Source organism: Muntiacus reevesi, chromosome X (assembly GCF_963930625.1).
Source record: "Muntiacus reevesi chromosome X, mMunRee1.1, whole genome shotgun sequence".
In the NCBI taxonomy this organism is placed as follows: Eukaryota; Metazoa; Chordata; class Mammalia; order Artiodactyla; family Cervidae; genus Muntiacus; species Muntiacus reevesi.
In genome coordinates, this window is record NC_089271.1 from 99,656,290 (window position 1) to 99,677,962 (window position 21,673).

The 21,673-nt window shown below is 50.8% G+C and overlaps 2 protein-coding genes across 4 annotated transcripts in view; one reads left to right on the forward strand and one right to left on the reverse strand.

Moving 5' to 3' along the window:
• The window catches only part of CD99L2 (CD99 molecule like 2), a 130,289-nt gene extending 116,852 nt beyond the window's left edge, over window positions 1-13,437 (forward strand). The window contains exons 6-9 of the mRNA XM_065916579.1: window positions 4,208-4,246; window positions 4,380-4,499; window positions 9,184-9,249; window positions 10,884-13,437. Of these exons, the coding sequence (XP_065772651.1) occupies window positions 4,208-4,246; window positions 4,380-4,499; window positions 9,184-9,249; window positions 10,884-10,948 (290 nt within the window). The 3' untranslated portion in view covers window positions 10,949-13,437. The remainder of the gene's footprint in view (window positions 1-4,207; window positions 4,247-4,379; window positions 4,500-9,183; window positions 9,250-10,883) is intronic.
• A 1,244-nt stretch (window positions 13,438-14,681) lies between these two features.
• Window positions 14,682-21,673, reverse strand: part of MTMR1 (myotubularin related protein 1) — a 60,066-nt gene continuing 53,074 nt past the window's right edge. For all 3 annotated transcript variants that reach the window (XM_065916576.1, XM_065916578.1, XM_065916575.1), the window contains 2 exons: window positions 19,601-19,777; window positions 14,682-16,798 (listed from right to left, as the gene is read on the reverse strand). In XM_065916576.1, the coding sequence (XP_065772648.1) occupies window positions 16,637-16,798; window positions 19,601-19,777 (339 nt within the window). In that variant the 3' untranslated portion in view covers window positions 14,682-16,636. The remainder of the gene's footprint in view (window positions 16,799-19,600; window positions 19,778-21,673) is intronic.

The window sequence follows — 21,673 nt, forward strand, 5'->3', positions numbered from 1 at the left end:
AGCATACTATCAAGCCTGTGACTTTTGTTAATGAGGACCTGTCTTTGTGCAGAAGGGGTTTTTCCTGCAGCTTTTTACTAGTATACACAGTGATGTGATGAACATCCTCATCACCAAAAGCACACAACCATAATTGTGTGTTAGATAAATTCCTAGAACTTGAACTGCTGGGTCACAGGAGGTGTAAATTTTTAAACATGTAACTCTTTGAGTGTACTGCAAAATGGTTTTCCACGACAATTATACCATGTGCTATTTCCACCACTAGGAAGTAAACAGTTTCCTGTTTGCTCATATACTTACCTTTATTGGATATGTTAATTTTGTCATCTTTGCATATTAGTGAAGTGAAATAGCTGAATCGTGTCTGACTCTTTGCAACCCCATGGACTGTAGCCTACCAGGCTTCTCCATCCATGGGATTTTCCAGGCAAGAATACTAGAGTGGGTTGCCATTTCCTTCTCCAGGAGATCTTCCTGACATAGGGATTGAACCCTGATCTCCCGCATTGTAGGCAGATGCTTTACGGTCTGAGCCACCAAGGAAGTCCTGTACAAAATTCTGTCCTGTTTAGATTTTCCATTTCTTTGAATCCAAGACATGAAACATTTCACCTGTCTTGTTAGACACTCTTACTATGTGAATTGCCTGTTCATGCCTGTTGCCCCATTTTCTACTCATTTATGTGTATGGGTTTCTTTAATGTTAGGGATTATTAATCCCTTTTTTTACCTTCTGAAAACATGTTATTTACCCATTCATCAATTGATGAACCTTTATATTGTTTCTACTTTTTTACTTTTACAACTAATGCTATGATGAAATCAGTATACCAGTTTTTGTGTGGTCATATGTTTTCAATTCTCTTGGGTATACACATCTAGAACTGGAATTGTCCAGCCTCATGGTAACTCTTTGTGTTTACCTTTGGGAGGAACCACCAACCTATTTTCCACAGCAGCTGTACCATATTACATTCCCATCAGCACTATATGAAAGATCCATTTTCTTTACATCCTTACTAACACTTATTTACCTTTTTTAGATTCTAGCCATCCTAATGTGTGTGAAGTGGTATCTCACTGTGGGTTTGATTGCATTTCCCTGGTAGCTAATGGTGCTGAGAATCTTTTCTTGTGTTTTTGTCCATTTGAATATCTCTCTAGAGAAATGTCTTCATATTCTTTGTCCATTTTAAGACAGAATTCTTTGCCTTTTTACTGAGTTGTAGAATTTCTTTATTCTCAATATTCATCCCTTATCAGATATAGAATTTGCCATTGTTTTCTTCCATTCCGTGGATTGTCTTTCCCTTTCTTGATGATATGTTATGAAGCGCAAAGGCTGTTGATTTTGAAGTTTAGCCATTTCTCCCTTTTGTTTCTTGTGCTTTTAATAGTAAAGTTTTTACTTTTGGTATGATCTTTTCTGTTTCAGGCTCCTAGCTTGAGGGCCAGGTTTAGAAAGTCATTCCCCACCCCGAGACAGTATAAACATTGTTGCACATTTTCTTCTAGTGCTTTTATTGCTTCATCTATTTTATATTTACTGGAAACTTATTTCCATGGGTGGTATTGGTTTGGATAAATCTGTTATACCAGTGGGTCATCAGTTGTCCCAATAGCATTTTTTGCATGGTATGCCTTTTGTAAAGGAAGTGGATTCAGCCTGTGCTCAGAGGAAGTAAACAGAGCTCAGTAGTCAAACAGGAATCAAAACCATGACATTGGCTTGGCTAATTTCAATGGCAGACCTTTGTGACCAATTTCACTTCAGATTCATGGAACTGGAAGTGGTGGAAGGATCTAGAATGACTGTAGTTTTGTTTTCCAGTTGTTCTTTACCCTCACAGTATCTCAGCCCATGTGCCCATCTGAGCAATGGGTCACCCACAGGGCGCGATCACATGACCACATGTGTTTTTTTTCAAGAAGGGAATACCATTTGTTTGTCATCTTAGACAAACGCTTTTGTCCAATAACTGGTAGTCAGATAGGAATTCCTAGACTACAGAATTGAGCATTTGCATCTCTTTGACAGCCACAGAATTGAGCGTTTGCATCTCTTTGACAGCCAAGGGAAGCCCCATATTCCCTCTGCATGTCCCTCTAGGCAGGTTCGGGAGGGGCCTCCAGTTTTCTTTTCAAGTAACACCCTCATAGCTCATGGCCATACACATCATGAGGTTCAAGTTGTTGTGGATTCTTACGATCAAGAATTAATAAGGAAAGAGAGACTGGGGAACACTCAGCTTCATTCCAGTTCAAGGTGAAAGAAAGAGTGGGTAGAATCGCTCATTCTTGGGCTTCCCTGATGGCTCAGAGGGTAAAGCGTCTGCCTGCAATGCAGGAGACCTGGGTTTGATCCCTGGGCCGGGAAGATCCCCTGCAGAAGGAAATGGCAACCCACTCCAGTATTCTTGCCTGGAGAATCCCACGGAGGGAGGAGTCTGGTAGGCTACAGTCCACTGGGTTGCAAAGAGTTGGACACGACTGAGCGATTTCACTTTCACTTTTCACCTGGAAATCTAGTGATGTGAACACGTCAGCAGAGGACACCCGTGTGGGAGCTCACCACTACCTTTGATGATGGCCACCTTGGGCACAGCAGGAGGGAGCAGTGATGGGCCAGTGCAGCCAAACTCCAAGCCCTCACGGGCGACCTCATTGCTGACTTGTTAACATACAGGGTGACTCATGTCCTGCTCTTTGGTCTGCTTTCTCCAACAGCAGTGATAGTGTTTTTGAAAATGCTAGTGCTCCTTATTTTGTAAATACTCATTCATATCCAATCAGGGATGTCTATAAAACACATTTAACTCAAGGATTCAGCCCCAGGTGGGAACAAAGCAAATCTCACTTTCTCCCTCAAGACTCTTATTTTTAAAATAGACTTCATTTTTTAGAGCAGTTTCACAGCAAAACTGAACACATTGTACAGAGTTCCCATACCCCACATACACCCACAGTCTCTCCATTAGCAACATCTGGAACAGGGGGTACATTTGTTACAATTTGTGAACCTACAGTCCCCCACCCAATGTCTTTGATTGGTGAAGGAAGTGTCAAAGGTCATTGCCTCCAGCATCCCAGAGTGGTTTCCCCCAAGAACCCTGGGCTCTGGGAGTACAGTCTCCCTTCATTAATGAACTTGTGTCCTGAGATGAAGAGAGCACCCAGGAAAGAGTGCTCAGGGCTAATTAAATGTCCTAAAATGGTATCCCTTGCTTGTCAGGGAGCTGCTGTCTGGGCTGTATGTGTGCTGGTGTGTGTGTATGTTCTCTGAAATTCAACCACATTTAAGTTTGTGTGACCACCACTGCAATCAAGAGAACAGTGCTGTCACTGCAAAGATCCTTCCTGTTTTCCCGTTTTAATCACAGCCAACTGCCTCCCTCTTCACCCTCCCTAACCCCTGTCAACCACTAATCTGTTCTCCATCTCTGTGATATTTCAGAGCTTTTTGAATTTCAAAATCCTAGATAAGGGATTGTCAGCTTGCATTGCTTTGTGTTCCACAAACAACTCACACTATATGCCAAGCTAGAGGTAGATGGCCTTAAAAAGCTCTTGATATTCACGTAATCCTGTGTACCTAAGTTACCGGAGTAGAAGCATCTGAATTTGAAGAAAAGCATGTAAAAGGGCTAAGCACAAGAGGAAAGGAAATTGAAATATTAACCATAAATCTCTTTGAGTAGTAGGATGATGAATTGTTTTTATACTAGTCTTTCATCCTTTTTTAAAACAAACTTTTACATAACCATGGTTCTGTAATTCGATAAACAGTAAGATGTTACAGGAGGCAGGAGGTGCACAGGACCCACAGTGTTGGCATTTAGTCAGGCTTGCCCGGCATGAGCTCAGCTCTGCCACCTGCTGGCAGGTCCCTCACCTGCACACCTTCACTCCGTAGGGTGTTGCGGATGGTTGCAGGGGGCACTTGCCCCGGTGTATGGCAGTGCTGCGTGTAAAGAGCCAGGATACTATATGTCCTCAGTGCATGGTCACTGTCGTTTCAAAAATAAAAAGTTGCCTCTCGGCTTGGGCAGGTGGCAGGCATAAGGAAGCAGGTCTTGCTGTAGTCAGGGCGAAGCCCCTTGGGGCAGAGATGAAGAGGGGTCTCAGCGAGTCAGGAAGGGGCTGTCACTCCTGACCCTGAGCTGGTGGTCACAGCGGACACTGACTGCTTTTGTCCTTTATGCAGGTGGTGGCCAGTATGGTGGCGGGGACAACTCTGACTCTGGTGAGTTGGGAGTCCTGAGGTTTCAGTGGAAACCACACGGGGACACTGCTGGCTGCTTGGGTCTCAGGGCTGGCCTTCTCGACTTTCCTTTGACGTCCACCTCTCTCTGTGCCCCCCCCCACCCTCTGCCCAGGAATGTCGGCAGAGACTGGCACAATCGCCGGTGTGGCCAGTGCTCTGGCCATGGCGCTGATCGGTGCTGTGTCCAGTTACATCTCCTACCAGCAGAAGAAGTTCTGCTTCAGCATACAGCGTAAGTGGACCCACCTGCGGCCATGCCCACCCACAGCAGAAGATGAACAGAGGACCGGGGCTTTGGAGGAGGAGAGGGCATAACTCTGAGCAAGCTGAGATTCAGCAGACTTCCCTGGGGTGAGGGGGAGGTGGGGCTACATTTTTTAAAGCCTTTGGGGACAGACCTAGGGCCAACTGAAGTATAAACCAGCCTGGAAGAGAGGATTGGGGTGGACCTAATGACCCCGGTCTTCCAAGGGTGACCACCGGGCTTCTCGTAGAACAGGAAAGAGCGTCTGGATTTCCATGTGGCTTTGGATCTCGCCCAAGGGGATGTGGGGCCTTTGGCAACAGAAGGCAGGTGTCCTCCAGACCTCTGAGTCCCAGCAGGTAGCACTGTTGGGCCGGCCAGCCCACTCCTAACCCTGGCGGCCCTTCTCTCCCTCTCGGATCCCAAGGAGCTGCTGGCTGCTACCTGGGTGCCCCTGCTCCTCCCTCGTGAGCCCCAGAATCTTAAAATACATGGAATCCTGAATTGTTTGACGGGAACAGGAATGCGAGAGGAAGAGTTTTGTCATATTGGTGGCTGTCATTCTAGGTTGCAGTGGTGAGTCTGTCCATGGTGTGTGAATGGGATAGTTACAGATGGAATCTGTGTCAGAAGCCCACCTACAGGCAACCTGTACACAGGGATGCCATTGAAGGCAAACAAGACCACACTCAGTTGTTTTACAAGCACAGCATTGATGTATTGCTGTGTGCAGAGTGTGTCTCTGGTTGAAGATGGGAAATCTTTAGTTCAAGTAAGGGAACCTGACTCAGCCATAGTTTTCCTCTTTTCTGCGGCTTAGGACCATCTCCCGTGAGGTTTCCCCCGCCCTTGCTCTGGGCCTCTGCCCTTAATTCTAGCCTGGAGCTGAGCTTCCCAGGAGATGGACTTGGGTCCTAAAATGCTTTGTGTGTAGCTATTGCAGATGTCTCCAGCCTGATTTTCCTTCTGGCCATGACGTTTGGTGCTTCTACTCTTATACAATGTACGTGACGGGGGCCATAGCATACAGCGCCACAGGCTGTGCACAGGAGTACCCCAGGGACAGCACGTGTCTCAGTGCACAACCTGCACAGCTGTTCATGGCTGCCCTGCTATAGCTCCAGAGCTTGGTTGTGCAGAGTGGTGTGAACAGTCAGAAGGCGTACAGAACTGCAGGTGGGGTTGGCCTTAGAGCTATCACTTGTTCCAGCTCAAAAGCAAACAAGCAGCTTAAAACAAGAAACCTATTGTCTCATGGTCTGGAGGTCAGAAGTTCAAGATCAAGGTGGCAGCAGCACTGGTTCCGTCTGAAGGCTGTAGGGGAGGATCCTTTCTTCTTCTTCCAGCTTTTGCTAACCCCAAGTGTCCCTTGGCTTATGGTCATATCACTTCAATCTCTGTGACTGTGTCATCTTCTGTCTCTTAAAAGGGTACTCATCACTGGCTGTGGGCCCCACCCTAAATTCAGGGTGATCTCATCTTGAGATCCTTAACATAGTCACATCTGCAAAGACCCTTTTCCCAAATAAGGTCACATCCACAGTTTCCAGGGATGAGGACATGGACAGAGGCCTTGGGGTCCACCATTCACCCCAGTTCAGCATTGTAACTATAACAGTGAGATGAGCACAATCCATGGTTAATTAAAGACATGCCCACAGCAGAATTGGGCCAGATGGCTCAGGGGCCACGGGGTGGCTTGGAGACTTGAAATTGCATGTTGGATAAGAGAAGAAGTAAAAGCTGGGCCTGCAGTCAGAGTAAGAATGGCTTCCCACACTCTCCAGTGCCCGACCCTGCTTGGCCCAGATCACTGCCTCAAGCATCACCACCTCCTGACGGGGCATCATGGAGGGTACCTTCAGTTTATAGATGAGATAGCAGCTGAGGGGACTGTTGAAGGAACTCTGCACATGGGAAGGGATAAATCCAGAAGGAAAGAGTGCTGGTAGGTAGGAGCAGGGAGGATGAGAGAGGTTGATTTCCAAACCGAATAGATGTCTGGATTGTGTCTGTCTCTGCAGAGGCACTCAGGTGAAAGTATATTATTTTCCCACTTGTTTCCTAAAACAAAGAGGTGCAAGTTTCTGCCAGTTGAATTAGCAGTCAAAGCCCAATAAAATTTGAGAATATGAAGGCTTTGGTACACAGAATTCAGTGAATTGTACAGCATTTGGGGGATAATAAACCTGTGATACTGAGGTGGCAGGACGTGGATGTGACCTCTCTCGGAGTGGGGGGTGGGCTCTAGGGGTTAAGGTGTTGCTGGGCCACGTGCTGGGGGGCCTGGCCCAGGGAAGCCAGCATGCTCAGAGGGCTGACAGGGGCTCCCAGGAAGCTCATGGAACCCGTGGGCCTCTCCCAGCCCCCAATTCCATCTGAGGGCCGGCCCCCCAGTCCTTTCCCTTCAGTCTGTCAGTGATGTCATTGTCGGGGCTGAACCCACACTGTCCTGTGAGTGTTATCATCAGCCCCGCTTTCCTTCGAAGGAAACCGAGTTCAGAGCATCCCCCACATCTGAAAAAGGCCCCCTCTTGCTTTTGTGTCTGTCCCCTGTGCTAGCAACATCTTCTTCCAAAGCTGAAAGTTGCATCTGCTCCTGTGTCCATGGCCTCCCCTTATGAATCTCTCTGGCCCTCCTGGGTCCTTTCGTCCCCTCGAAGTGACATCAGAGGGGTCCCCGTTCCTGGGGCTTGTGCTCTGCTCCATTGCCAAATCTCCTTGTCCTACATCTGGTCAGTTCCATCAGCACCCCGGGCTCCCCTCCACTCCACTCTGCTCTGAACAGCCCGTGGGCCCTGTTTCAAGTGTGCAGGGACTGCTCCCCCTGGACCTCCTGTGTACCTCTGACTCAGCCCCTGAGCTTGACGTTCAAAGCCCTTCATGGTTTGGTTCTATCCATGTCCCTTCTGCTCCCCGCCTGTGGTCCATGTCCCCAGAAGCCTTTCTGCACAGCCGCACTGACTTCCCTGAGGATGCGCTGCTCTCTCCAGCACCCTGTCCGATGTGCCCTCTCCTCCCCTAGCAGCTTTCATCCTTTGGGCCTGGGACACCCTCCCAGGCCACCTTCCTGCCCTCCAGCCTGTGGAAGGATGTCTGTCTTGCCTGCTGCCACAGCGCCCTCTGCTGACCCACTGTGCAGCCCATGGCGCGGGATGGGGGCTTGTTGGTTTCTGTGTCACCACCACCCCATCCCATCATTCTGAACTGTCCACACCTGTGGGTGCCTGTGTGTGTGTTTCACCCACCGAAGTGTCCCTGGCCTCTGTGTTGGGGTAGCATCAGGAGGAGCCCTGTGGATGTGTGTGGGGGGGTCAATCCCCTGAGAAGCCAGGACTCAGCATATCCCATCCCCATCCTTTCTGTTAAGCCTCAGCCACTCACACAGGGAAGTAAGTTGGGGAAGGCCAAGCAGAAACCACTCTGCACCCGGCGCACGGGGATGCCCCGGGGGACAGCACACGACTGCTAGGAGGGCCTGACCCTGCCATGGTGCTCGGGGCCTTGCAGTCTCTCCTGCCACCAAACAGGTCCCGGCCTTGGGGACCCTCTGCTTCCCCTGTCTCTGCCCTCCAGCGCCAAAGGTCAGTGTGTTGCGTGGAAAGCCCAGCTGGCTTGTTGCCAGGGGCTGAGTTTTTGCTCCAGGGTCCTAAGTTTTGTGTCTTGCCTTCAGATGCAGCAGAAGGTCAAGGTAATGACATGCTCTGACTTACTCATTGTCCCCTTCTGCTTTGGCATCTGCCCTTCATCACCCACCTCCCCTCTTCCCTCCCCTCCATGCTGCTCTTGTCTCGGTGCCTCGCTCTACCCCATCCCGTTCCCTGACACTCACAACCATCTTTACTCTTCCCTGATACATGTGGGCATGTGGGCGTGGCTGTGTCTCAGAAGTGCTGGGGTGGGGGTGGAGACCCTCTTCAAGACTCAGATGCCCACCGGCGGTCATCCTTGGGGAGCAACCAGAGGGCTGCCCATGGACAGAAGACAGTGTGGCACGTGCCAGCTTGGCATCTGAGCACCCAGTTGGGAGGCCCAGGGTGCCCCTCCATGTGCCTGCTCATCCATCAGCCTTGCCGGCCCAAGTGAGTGCTGATGACACCTGTTAACTAGCCACATGTCCATCTTTCCTGGGCCCGCCCAGTATCCATCTTGAGCCCAGGGCAGGCAGGAACCTGAGTGCAGCCCAGGATAGCGGAGTGACTCGCACTGGCGCCTGCTCAGTGGGTTTGTGAGAATCATGGCCTGATTTTCCCACAGGCCCAGGGCTCTGATGAGGTTTCTGGGGATAAGACATGGACTCTTGAGTCTTCCCAAGCAGCACCAGCAGCAGAAGACATGGGGTGTACTCAGTTTCATAGAGTCCGCAAACTGTGTTTGGACGTAAGTGAGGAGAAAGCCCCCAAAGTGACTAGACCAGAGCAGCTGTCAGTGAGTCCTGGCCCTCCACACTGCAGCAGGGACAGACTTCTTCCCACTGTCTGCAGGAGCCCATCCATCTGAGAACCCCTGGGCAGGGCAGCATGTTTGGGTGGCCCAAGGTTCGGGAGTCTGAGTTCATTAAGGGGTTTGGGCTTTTTCACCATAATGGAGGACTTGGTCAGGAGTTGTCCATCATAGCCAGGGACCCTTTGCTTCTGTGTCAGTCACAAACTCCACCCTTGGCCTTTTGCAGAGGGTCTCAATGCGGACTACGTGAAGGGGGAGAACCTGGAGGCCGTCGTATGTGAGGAGCCCCGAGGTGAGGACTTCCTATTCACTTTCCGTTGCTGAAGGCCTCCTAATGGCTGGGCCAGCACCGAACAGAGCTGTGCTGGGAAAGCAGGGGCTCAGAGGTCTCCATTCCTAAAACTTCCAGCCAGAAAGATGGGCTGCAGAAGTCAGGGGCCCAGCACTCTGCTCTCCCCAGCCAGACTCCAGCCTCCTGACACTGGGCACGCTGGGACCGCAGTCAGGGCCGTCTGCACACCAAGGGGCACGCTGTGAGTGAAAACACACACACTCGCAGTCAAATGCCCACAGAAGCTTGTGGGGAATCTCTAGACGGAGTCCCAGGCCCTTTCCATTTGAAAACTGCCAAAGGCAAGAAAGAACTTGTAAAAAAACACAGACCCCCATAATGGGAGCCCCGGCCCTCCCCACCCTGTTCTGTGTTCATCAAGCACTTCCTGGGTACGGGAACACCAGCCATGACAAGCTGTGTGGCACCAGGCTTCTGGCCCAGGGTGGCCAACCACTCAAGGCAGATGCAACCCGTGGCCCCAGAATGCCAGCAAGGTGGTCAGGAAGGGCTTTGTGGAGAAGGGGGCAGTTAGTTTTCCATCACCCAAGGCCTGGGGGCTTGCAGGCCAGGGTGGGCGTGAAAGACAGGAGCTGGGGTGTGCCTGTCCTGGGATGGGTGCCAAGGTGGCTGCTTGGCGGGGAGAGGGGCGCCCCCGGGGATGTGATGGGCAGGGCTCCATGTGGCGGCTTAGAATGGTCTGTGGCAGCGCTGCACTGTCTGGATGTAATAGCCCAGAATTTCAGACACGGGAAGATGGACTCCACAGTAGCAGTCACTGTAGTCATTCTTTTAAACTCTTGGCCACCATCGTGTGAGTATCGCCATGTACCAGGTGCTGTGTTACATGCTTTATTTAAAATACTCTTCCCAGGGACTTCCCTGGGGGTCCAGTGGTTGAAACTCTGTACTTCCAATGGAAGGGGTGCAGGTTCGATCCCTGGTCGGGGAACTAAGATCCCTTGTGCCTCGAGGCCAATAAAAAGAATATAAAACAGAAGCAATATTGGAATAGATTGAGTGAAGAACGTCAAAAAAAAGTTCTTTGAAAGATTCCTCCCTTTGGAGTTCCCCAGCTGTCCAGTGGTTAGGACTCTGTGCTTTCACTGCTGAGGGCCCAAGTTCAATCCCTGGTTAGGGAACTCAGATCCTGCAAAAAAAAAAAGGCAAGAAACTCGTCCCAGCTGCTCGAGTAGAGCCGTTCCCAGTTTGGGTGGGTGGTGGTTTAGTCACTAAGTCGTGTCTGACTCTTGTGGCCCCATGGACTGTAGCCTGCCAGGCTTCTCTGTCCATGGGTTTCTCCAGGCAACAATACTGAAGTGGGTAGCCATTCCCTTCTCCAGGGGATCTTCCCGACCCAGGAATCGAACCCAGGTCTCCTGCATATTCCCAGTTTACAGGTGAGGAAATGGAGGCCCAGGTGGTCGCAGGGTCCCTCTGCTCCTTCCTTCTCTCTGGGGGCACAGCAGCTGCCAGAGGCCAATCATCCAGGACAGGCAGGCAGAGAGCCGGGTTTCTGTGCCCAGGGAAGGATGTGGTTGTCTCTCTCTCTGTCTTCATGTGACTCCCTCCTGATGGGCATCTCGTGTCCCTAGTGAAATACTCGGCCCTGCAGACGCAGTCCGCGGAGCCGCCGCCCCCCGAGCCACCCCGAATCTGAGGAGCCGAGGATGCAAGACCCCACTCTGCTGGGCAGGCCGTGGGCACACGGGGCCGCCGCCGGAGACCCAGCTCCTTGTTTCGTCTGGACCCATGGCTGCCACACCGCTCCTTTGATGTCATTGGCTTCTTGTCGTCCTCAGTTTCCCAGACATAGCTCTGGGTGTTTGTGAGTCTGGCTCGTGTGCCCACCCAGCCACCGGGCCCCCCAAGAGGCTTGCTGCCCAAATCCGAGGCTGGCCCCGCTGAAAGCCAGGGCCAGCCTCGGGTGCCCAGGGTCAATGCCTCCCTGGGTCACCCTGCTCCCCCAGGCCTTATCAAGCTGGGGAGGGGGAGACTGAGCAGAGGGAGGGCCAGACGATGGGCAGGAGTGTGAACCCGGGCCCTGTGGTCCCCTCCACACCGCACCGACTCACCGGGTGGGTCTCTGGAAAGGCTGTGGGCAGGGGCCCGGCCGCGAGGAGTGTACTGGTGAGCGCCAGGAAACTGCGGGCACACACACACCACACCAAGGGTGTATTTATTTCCATCCCTTATGCTGCTGGGCTCTCTGACTTTTCATTTACTTAAGTGCAAACTTGCATGTCACAGTATCCCCGCCTGGATGTGTAGGAATCTCCTGGATGTATGTGTAGGAAGCTGTGGCTCTCAGGCCCAATTCCCCTATTATGCCAGGGCATGGACGTGGTCTCCAGTCTGACGTGATTAGTTTCAGGAATCACTTATGCTGCTGCATTGAGTTTTATACTGGGGCCGCGGAGGGTTCCCCACTCTGCTCCCATGTGTGTTCTTATTTTGGTAGCAGGAGCTACACATGGCAGAATGAGTGTCAGAGCCTGAAACATGCCCATTGTCTGCCTGAAGATGTCTGTGGGAGGAGGGGAAGGGGCGTGGTCTTGGTGTGGGCATTCATGTGACCTGGTCACATTCTGGTCATCTGCCGGCCCACCTGTGATGGAGATTGCTTGGGGGCCTGGGGGCACCCAGATTAGAGGGTGCTGTCTGCGGTGGGCTGGAGCCAGGCTGTCTCCCTGGAACTTTTCGTCTGGGCCATGTGTGATCCTGATCCCCCCTGGACACTGCTGTCAGGGACTGAGCTAGAGTCTAGAGCACCCCCATCTATGGGTGAGTTTGCAGTGTCAGAAAGCACTTCTGGAAGCCTCATGTGAGTCTGCTTCACATGCTAAAGGACGGCTGTACATCAGCTCTTTCACATCCACCAGATTGGGACAAGGCAACTCTGACTTCTTAGGGAGACAGTTGACATATGAACAGACCCTGCAGGTCAGACTGCGTGTGCCTCCCTCGTGTGCTCGTGTTATGGAGAGCGTGTCATCGGCCCTGCATCATCCCTGTCTGGAGGCTCATGCCAGGCCGGCCAGTTTGCGTGTAGCCAGGGGCGAGGAGCATTGAGAAGACAGCAGGAAGTGAGCCTCGGAAGCAGTACTGGTGAGCTCAGCCTGTTTCCATCACCTCCCTGGCCTGCCCTCATGGACTGATGTCCCCAGCCCTGACCGGTGCTGGGCCAGAGGCCACTCTGAAGGACTTTTGCATTGGTAGCCTGCTGTCACCTAAAGAGGGTGACATCAGGGCCCTGGAACTGGGAGGGATCAGGGCAGCACTCATCAAGTTAGGAGGGCTGCTCACCACCGTTTGCAGGCATTTCAGAGAAAGACACAAGGCAGCACTTGTGCGTGGTAAGAGGCTCTCCCTGCCACTGGGAAGTTTGGACATTTATAGAGAAGTCACAGTCACAGTGGTGACTAGGAAGGGAGCCATATGGCCTGTGGCTTCCTAGATGTTGCCGGGTGCAGTGCTCCCGGTGGGCCACCTTGGCTCTGCAGCAAGGCACATCTTCTGGTGAAGATCCTGAAATCCTGTTGGTGATAACAGAGTCAGCACTCTCTGTGGATCTGTTTGCTTGGTACCACTGACTTGGTTTGAGAGAGACCCATCGTGCCCTTCCTTGTCTGTCTCAGTGCCCTCTGCATTGAGCCTGGAGCCCAGCACCCAGCTCTGTGCTGGTGACTGGGGCATTGAAAGTCACTCAGCCACCCATTTGCAGAGCTCCCATCCTGGGGCCTGGGACAGGGCACTGATGCTTGCTGATTCTTGGGGGCTCTCATAGCTGTGTCCACCTGGAAGCTGTATTGACTGGTTCGGGCCCATCCCAGGTGGTAACGGAGGTGGCAAGTATGCTAGAATGGCCAGCTGACTATATCTAATTGCTATCAGCTTAACTGGGGGCGAGGTGGGGGACTCAGTGTTTATAACAACCCTGAGCTCCTGAAGGATGGAGGCAGGGCACCCTAAGTGTCACCCAGAGAGTGGCACCAGGCCCACTGCCTTGGCTGCTTGGGGGTTAGTCCCAGTTCTCTGAGAAAGAAGCGGTGGAGACCAATGGCAGGATCCCCTGTACTTTCTCTGTGCTTGTGTTTGAGTATGAATTGTAAGCTCTCTCGTGTTTGCATTAAACAAAGTGGAACCTAACCAATCCCTGGTTCTGCCGGTGTGAAGGCACTCCCTTTGTTAAGTGATGCTGATTTTCCTACTTCATTATTATGGAGCCAAAGGCCTTTCTGGAGAGGGTCAGGGTTCTGGCACTTCCCCTCGTGCTGAGCAGCGTAGTGTCAGCTTTCCTGGGGTGGTCCCCTGCATGACGGGGAGCTGAGGCCTGGAGATGTCATGGGGGTAGGGAGGCGCAGAGGCGGGCCTGCGACTCACGACTCCTGCACCCACAGCTTTGTCTTCTTCAAAGAAAGCAAGTAGCCAGGGTCCACTCAGGTGACATGTGATTGAGCCATAGAAAGTGGAACAGGGCCAGGGTGTGCAGGCAGAGTGCTCTGCTGGAGGTGGAGCTGCCCTTGTCACTCCATGAGGAAGATGTGAGGGCCGCTGGGAGGGTCTTACAGTGTGATGGCATTTTTGTGCCATACCAATCTTGTAGTAAAATAGCACCAAGTCCTCTAACCCAAACCCCCATGTGACTCTCCCATGCAGAAGTTGTAGCTCTCCCAGCCTTGCTGCTCGATGTTGCTGCTGGGGCCCCCACACCTGCATGGAGAAGGACAGGGACATTAGGCCTTAGAAGAAGGGCCTTATATGCAGGGGCCAGCATGGTTTCATCCAGGCCTTTATAGCTCCCATAAAGGCCAGCACTCTCTCTGGAGACTCTGGGTGGGGACCCTGTGGCTCCTCAGAAATCTGTCCCATTTAAGATCTAGGACTCATGGCCTGGAAAGCTGGCCTGGCCGCCTCAGGGCCACACCTGCCTCTCAGGGGGCTCCAGCCCTGTCCTCACATCTTTAGTGTTTTCTTAAGGCATTGCCGATTTTAGAGTAGTTAGTTACCCATTTCAGCCAACCCACTCAAGTCTTAGTATGAATTGCATTTACCACTTAGAAAATGAATTAAATCATGTAAGAGTACATTACATGTATTGACTGTGTTTGACACATAATAAATTTTTGTGTAAGTAAAGTGGGCTTTTCTGGTGGCTCAGATGGTAAAGAATCTGCCTGCCAATGCAGGAGACCCAGGTTTGATCTCTGGGTCGGGAAGATCCAATGAAGAAGGGAATGGCAACTCCCTCCCATGTTCTTGCCTGGAGAATCCCCATGGACATTGGAGCCTGGTGGGCTACAGTCCATGGGGTCGTAAAGACTTGGACATGAATGTTTACTAATTTTCCACAAGGGGAAAATTACCAAAAATACTTAAAGACAACAAAAAAATGAGACCACGGAGCAAACATTATTTTAATTACAGATTGAAATACAGTGCATCAGATGAGGCAAATATCATACTGTACCAGTCTTTAAAAATCTGAACCATAAAGGTTTTACATTCTAATACACTTAAATAAAACTGAGCAAGAATTGCTTACGTAACAAAACTATACTTCAAGTTGTTTTAGAAACAGTTCTGTGCTAGGAAGACACAAAGGAAATGATCTATTGTGCTGCTTTGAAACCAAACGGGAGCATCTAGGGGTCCTCCTAGGGCCCAGCACGTGGAAGGGGGAGGGGTGGAGTGGGGCAGCTCCCTGCAGGTGCAATCCCCGCAGCAGACTAGCTGACCTTGACTTCTCTGGTTCTCAAAAACATCATCCAGTCCACAACAAGGTTAGTGGTCTTAGTGCAGCGGGGGGATTATGTATAGATATTTCCAAGGAAAAAAATGGGTCCCCGTTTTTAAGAAATCCACGTATCAATGAATAATCCAGCTTACCCATTCATAAATAAGCTTTTAGCTATTCTGGAAGCAGGATTCAAAAGTTACATCAATTAAAATGCAGTTTAGAAACAAATCCCCCAGATGGTAAAAATGGAGAATTTTTATTAGGTTATCAAATTACCTAGAATAAATATGATACCTTACAGATACCAGATAATTTTCTATAAGAATCAGAAGGTTCCAAGTTGAAAAACATCTATTAAGTATTTAAGTGTAAAAAAACTTTTAAGAATGTTTTCAAAACTAAGGTCAATATGGAGGGCTTTGGGTAGCATCCAGTAATTTGAAACCAACCAGATACTACCATGAAGTTGCACTCAGGTCTCACCCGGTGAGCTCTCCTCCACTCAAAGGCAAGCTTAATTCCTCCAGGAGGATGGGGTCTTGGGGTCTGGCAAGCATGGGCGCAGTGCTGAGCATAAGGAGGAGGAGGGAAGAGTGCAAATGTGCAAGACTCTGACTCGCCACCCAGAGCAGTTCAGAGCTCTAGTGCTAGTGGATGGAGCAGCTGATGGTCAATGAATGCCTGCCCAGACTCATGGAGTCCTGGAGCCCAGAGACAGAAGCTGTGAGACGGGCAGGAAAAGGCCCAAGAGGCTCTGAGACCAGGAAACCGAGGGAGGTGAGCACTCTGCTTTTGGCATCCAAAGTCACAGTGCCATGGTGGCTTTAAAGTACCAAAATGCAGTGACAAGAATAAACTGAGTTTGAAGGGATCTTGATGAAATGACAACTATTACTTCAGACAGCAGGTAACAGGTGAGAGAAGACCCGCTTTGACAGTCAGCTGTCAGCAGTAGCAAGGGGCAGGGGACAGGCAACTGGGCTGACTCGGGAGGCAGGTCCCACAGTCACGGGAGGACAGAACACATGGTCAGAGGTGACCACATTCAAATGTACCACATCAGAGTTCACATGAGCTCAGCTTGACCATTGCTCACCCAGTTCAGTCAAGCAGGTGTCTCCTTGGGTGACTAAACATTAAAAAAAAAAGGACATAGGAAAATAAAGGTATGTTTCTCTTTTTAAAAAATACCTTATATGTACACACTGGTAACTGGTGCAGCAGGACCGCTGGCATGGGGAGATGGTGATGGTCTGTCTTCCCCAGCCAAGAGTTAACTGTCAGGCCCCAGGGCTTGGAGCCAAGAGCTGAAAGAGGCCCTGGGGCTGGCAACACAGCCTTTAAAAGGGGGTGGGTTGGTTTTTCACAAGGATGTCCCACCTTGAACCTGAACCCTGCATTCTACTTGCCCAAGGGTCCCCCATGCAGCCCTGGGCAAGTGCTGGCAGGAGGGAAAGACGTGTTGATGACACAACAGCACTGATGAGAATGGGGGCCGTCCCCTAGCACAGATCCGTCACTGGTGGGAAGCGCCACCCAGACGAGGCGGGCACAGGGCTTCATGAGGAACGTCACAGGAGCCCCGCCTGGGCCACAGGGACAGCGGTGTCAGACTGACGTGTGCACGGGCGTCACTGAGTGCGATGGCGAGGAGCCCCGCTCCGAGGAGGCTGAGGCGCGCGCCGCCACTTCCCGCTGCAGGTCCTCCACCCGCTTCTGCAGCTCTGCGCGGACGGCCAGCAGCTCCTTGAGGTTCTGGTGGGTGGGTGTCTGCAGGCGGAGATGCGGGTCAGCCCAGCCCCGGCCTCCTGACCCTCACTCCCTACCTCTGCCCAGGGGCCCGCCCCGGGAGCTGTGGCCTGGCTGAGGCGTGGGGACTCCGTTCTCCCTCCCAGGGGAGCCAGACCCCCGGAGGGGCCCAGGGACGGGTGATCCCCTCTGGGCCTCAGCTGCCACTTGGCAGCACGGACCTCACGCTGCTGACTAAAAAGCCTCCCTCCACCGTGAAGCTGTGTTCGGCTTCATGAGCGAGAACAGGCACGGGTAGAAGGCTCTGGAGAGGACGGTGCTGGGACAAGGCCCGGGCCCCTGGCCCCTTGTCTGTGTTCACAGAAGCTCTGGCAGTCTCGCCAGCACCTCCGCCCCGCCTCACCCTCCTGGACCAGAGAGGGATGAGAGGGGCCTTCCCGGGGTGGAGGTCCACTAGCCTGAAGCTTGGGGTCATGCCCCCCACACTCTCCTGCACTCAGCTCACAAGCTCTCGTCATCACCTGCCACAGCCCTTATGAATCTCAGTAGACCGGGGCAGGCAGAGTCACCAGCTGAGGGGGCACAGGGTGGGAGTCTGGGTAGCTCCCCCTTGGTTCCTGTCCACGATCTCCACAGAAGCCATCAGCCTGGGTCCTGAGCTCAGCCAGGCCCTGAGATGCCATGAACACCTTCCAGGGGCTTCTTCCTGCTGCCCTGAAGGTAAGACCTTGTGTGGTCTGACCCCAGTCTGCCTCCCCTGCTCACCTCTCACTGGGCCCTGCCCCTACTCCCCTCCTCCATTCTTGGACCTCCCAGGTTTTGGCAGATGCCTTGCATTTGCTGGCCCTTCTGCCTGGAGCCCTCTCTCCTCTGATCCTTTTCACTCACATGCTGGGCTTCATCCTGTAGGGACTGGCTGGAAGAGCACTTGCCCTGGGAGGGGGTCTCTCGGAGACCCCATGCCTGCTGGGCCTGCGTGTTTCATCGTGCCCTCCCCAGAGAGTCTGGGCGCTGTCCCATCAGGGATGTGAGGAGTGATCACCCCGGTGCAGGAAGAGGGCAAGCAGGGGACAGATGAGAAAGACATTAGACTGAGAGTGAGTGACCAGAGACATGAGTTCATGAGAGAGATTCGAGACAGAGGGACAGGACAACAAGGACAGGCGATTTGGCTAGGTGTGGTGGGGGAGGCACCCAGGTGTCTCCAACACAGTAGGGTGCTTGGGAAGCAGCCCAGAAGAGGCTCAGAGCTAACTCCTGACTTTGGCCCCCGGAAGGAGGGTGAGGGTTGTAATGTGGGAGTCTGATGACAGAGACTCCCCAAACAAGGAAAGTTGCCTTAGTTGCTGATTCCAGAGGGCGCTGGGGGGTGGGCAATGCTCCTCTCTTGGCCTTGGGCCTACTTGGTATGTCCCTGCTGTGGGGGACTTGATTCCACTTGCTTTGCAATCAAGCGGCCATTACAAACCGCCCACCATCGGGGTCAGAGAGAGGAGACCATGTGGGTGAGCACACAGCTTCACACCTGCCTAGGCTGACACACTCATCTTATATCTCCATGCAGCCTTTCGTTCTGTTTTCTCATCCACTTTTTTGTAAATTGTGTTCATTTACAATAAAGCAGAGAAAATGCCCATCTAGGAGCCAGTCACCCAGTGCTGCCATGTGTGAGATGAAAGCCAAAAGGGTTCCAATGGAGATAACACAAAAGATGTCTGCAGGGCCCTCCTCAGAGCAAAGAGGCTTGTCCCCACCACTTCCCCTCTGTCTGGCCTGGCTCCCCACCCCCTCACTGGACACCAGCCTTCCTGCTGATCCCTGTGCCGGTCTCCACGGCCACCCTCCTTGTTCCTGAACTGCGCTGCTAGAGGGAGCTTCCTGCAAACCCCAGGGTGGCTCCTGCAGCCCCCAGGATCAAGTCCAAAGGCCTGGACCTGCGTACCTCTCTGGCCTCCAACATCACCAAGGCCTGGCCCACTCCCCAGCCTGCTCTGGGCCCAGCCTGGAGGCCCTCCACTACAGGACTGTCACAGTGCTGACTTTGGCTGCGTGAGTTGGGAGTTGCATGAGGTGTGGGTGTCACCCACAGAAGGAAGGGGCCAGGTTTGGGAACCATGCTTCTGAGGCAGTCTTTTGAAGGCCATGGCCAACTGTGAAGTGTCCACATGCTGTGGAACTAGTAAGAGGGGTGCTTCTTTATACAGGCATGAGCATAAGACTGATGGCTTGCTGGCCATGAAATTGAAAACCTGTGTTTAGAATACTGACCACTGACGTTGTCTAACTATACTGTTAGGGTTCATGGGAAAAGGGCTGAGACTATCTCCCTGGTTTCAGATATTCTTAATAAAAGGGCATTTTACAACTCTTAATAAAAGTTGGTGTGTTTGCTACTCTAAACATACATTCAACCCAGGAGCTGGGTGTTTGGTAGGTAGAAATGTGCTTCAGCCCCAGTGGTGCTCAGGGTGTCTGCGCCAGTGTGGACATGCCGGCTGCCCTCGTCACCCAGGCACGGGAAGCAGCTAGTGGTCCTATGTCTGTGTTAGACGTTTGCCTCATGCATGGTGACAGAAGCTGGGCCCTCAGAGGGGGTGCAGGGGAAAGGCAGAAAAGGTTCTCAGGGCATTGCCTGCCGGCATGATGAAAGGCCAAGGGCAGGGAAAGCGTCCTGAGGAAATAGGAGGCAAGTGGGGAGCCAACGAGTGAGCAGAAAGCGGTAACTTAACAACACTTCATCAGCTCTGTGCTTTCATATAATTCTACACCATCATCTTTCCTTGGGCAGAAAGATACGCTTTTTTCGAAATGAGAAAAACATACCTGAGGCCTCATTCGTGGATTCCATCGCACATAATAGTTTACCCATAATTCCAAATGACTCAGACTAGCAACAGGATAGAGGACGTGGTTCTCATAATTCACAAAGAAGGGATTAGAAAATTCATCCAGCTGGCTATTGATATATGACCATAAAGATACAGTCTTTGTAGATATATCCTGAAAACCAAACAAGGAATACAGTGAAAAAAAAATTCAACTTTCCTTCATATCCTCTAGAGCTTGTTATCACATAGAGAAAAGGACTTGAATAATGAAGTGAGTTCAAATGATAAAAATCGGGAACATTTACTAAGCTCCACCCCTCTGTGTGGATGACCCAGTGGTGGGGCTGTCTCAAAAACATACTGCTGAGTGAGATGACGTCTGGTGACTGTGACTATGTGAAGGCAGAATGAGAACTTTCTACCAATTGCAGGATAATGGTGCCCCTATTTAACAATACATTTTTTATTCTTTTTTGCAGCTTGCTCTTGTGACCCTTAATATTAAGGACCCTAGGTAGATAATATTCCTTTCACTGGAAAGTCATGCCTATCTGGGGGTAAAGCCTTATACAGAGAATGTATCATTAAATTATAGATCCCCACCTCCCAATTTTACAGTACATTGTCAAAATGAGAAAATGGTGAGGCCAGGAGTGCTTTCCAACAATCTGCTGACTATTCCCCATTATCTACACAGAGGTGATTCAATTAGGACTGTTTCATATTTTATATTTTCTATTTATAAGAAACAGCAGCAATATTTCAAGGAACCCCAAATAGCCAAAACAATCTTGGAAGAAAAGAACAAATGTGGAAACCTCACACTTCCCAATTTCCAAACTTACTGCAAAGCTGCAGTAATCAATACAGGTGGTATTGGAACAGGATGGATAGACATCAATGAAATATAATAGAGAGTAGAGAGATAAACCATCACATTTATGGTCAACTGATTTTCAACAGGATTCCAAGAAAATTTAATGGGAGACTGTTTCAACAAACAGTGCTAAGAAAACTGGATAAAGGTTTGATGCATGAGACAGGGTGCTCAGGGGGGGTGCACTGGGATGACCCTGAGGGGTGGGATGGGGAGGGAGGAGGGAGGGGGGGTTCAGGATGGGGAACACATGTACACCCATTGATTCATGTGAATGTATGGCAAAAACCACCACAATACTGTAAAGTAATTAGCCTCCAAACAAAGAAACTGGATAACCACATGCAAAAAAATGAACCCTTACCTCCTGCCACATACAAAAAGTAACTCAAAATCAATTATATACCTAAACATAAAAGCTACAACTATAAACTGCTTGGAAGAAAACACAGGCTTAAATTTTCATGACCTTGGGGTTAGGCAATTAAACCTTTGATAAGCTAGACTTCATCAAAATAAAAAAACTTGTGTTTCAAATGACACTACCAAAAATGTGAAATGACACTGCACAGAATAGAACAAAATATTTGCAAACTGTATCTGATAAGGGACTTGTACATATAAAGGACACATAAGAAACTCTTCTCACTCAATAATAAAAAGACATGTGTGCATGCTGAGTTGCTTCAGTCGTGTCTGAGTCTTTGTGAGCCAATGGACTGTAGCCCTCCAGGCTCCTCTGTTGAAGGGATTCTCCAGGCAAGAATACTGGAGTGGGTTGCTATGCCCTCCTCACAGATAACTCAAAAATGGACAAAGGATCTGAAGAAACATTTGTGCACAGACATATATAGATGGCCAGTAAGCACATGAAAAGATGCTCAGTATCAGTAATCATCAGAGAAACACACATGAAAATCATGATGAAATACTCCTAGGACAAACATCTGGGTCATCTCCAGGGTAGGGTAAAAAAAAAAATACTCCTTCACACCCACTGGGATGGCTAGAATCAAAAAGATAAAATAGTAACAAGTGTCTACATAGATGTGAAAACAGGACCCTAAGACATTGCTTACGGTAAATGTAGAATGTGGCAACTACTTTGGAAAAACAATCTGGTGGTTCCTCAAAGGGTAAAGTATAGAGCTCCTGGGTGTCTACCCAACAGAAGTAAAAGCATATGTCTTC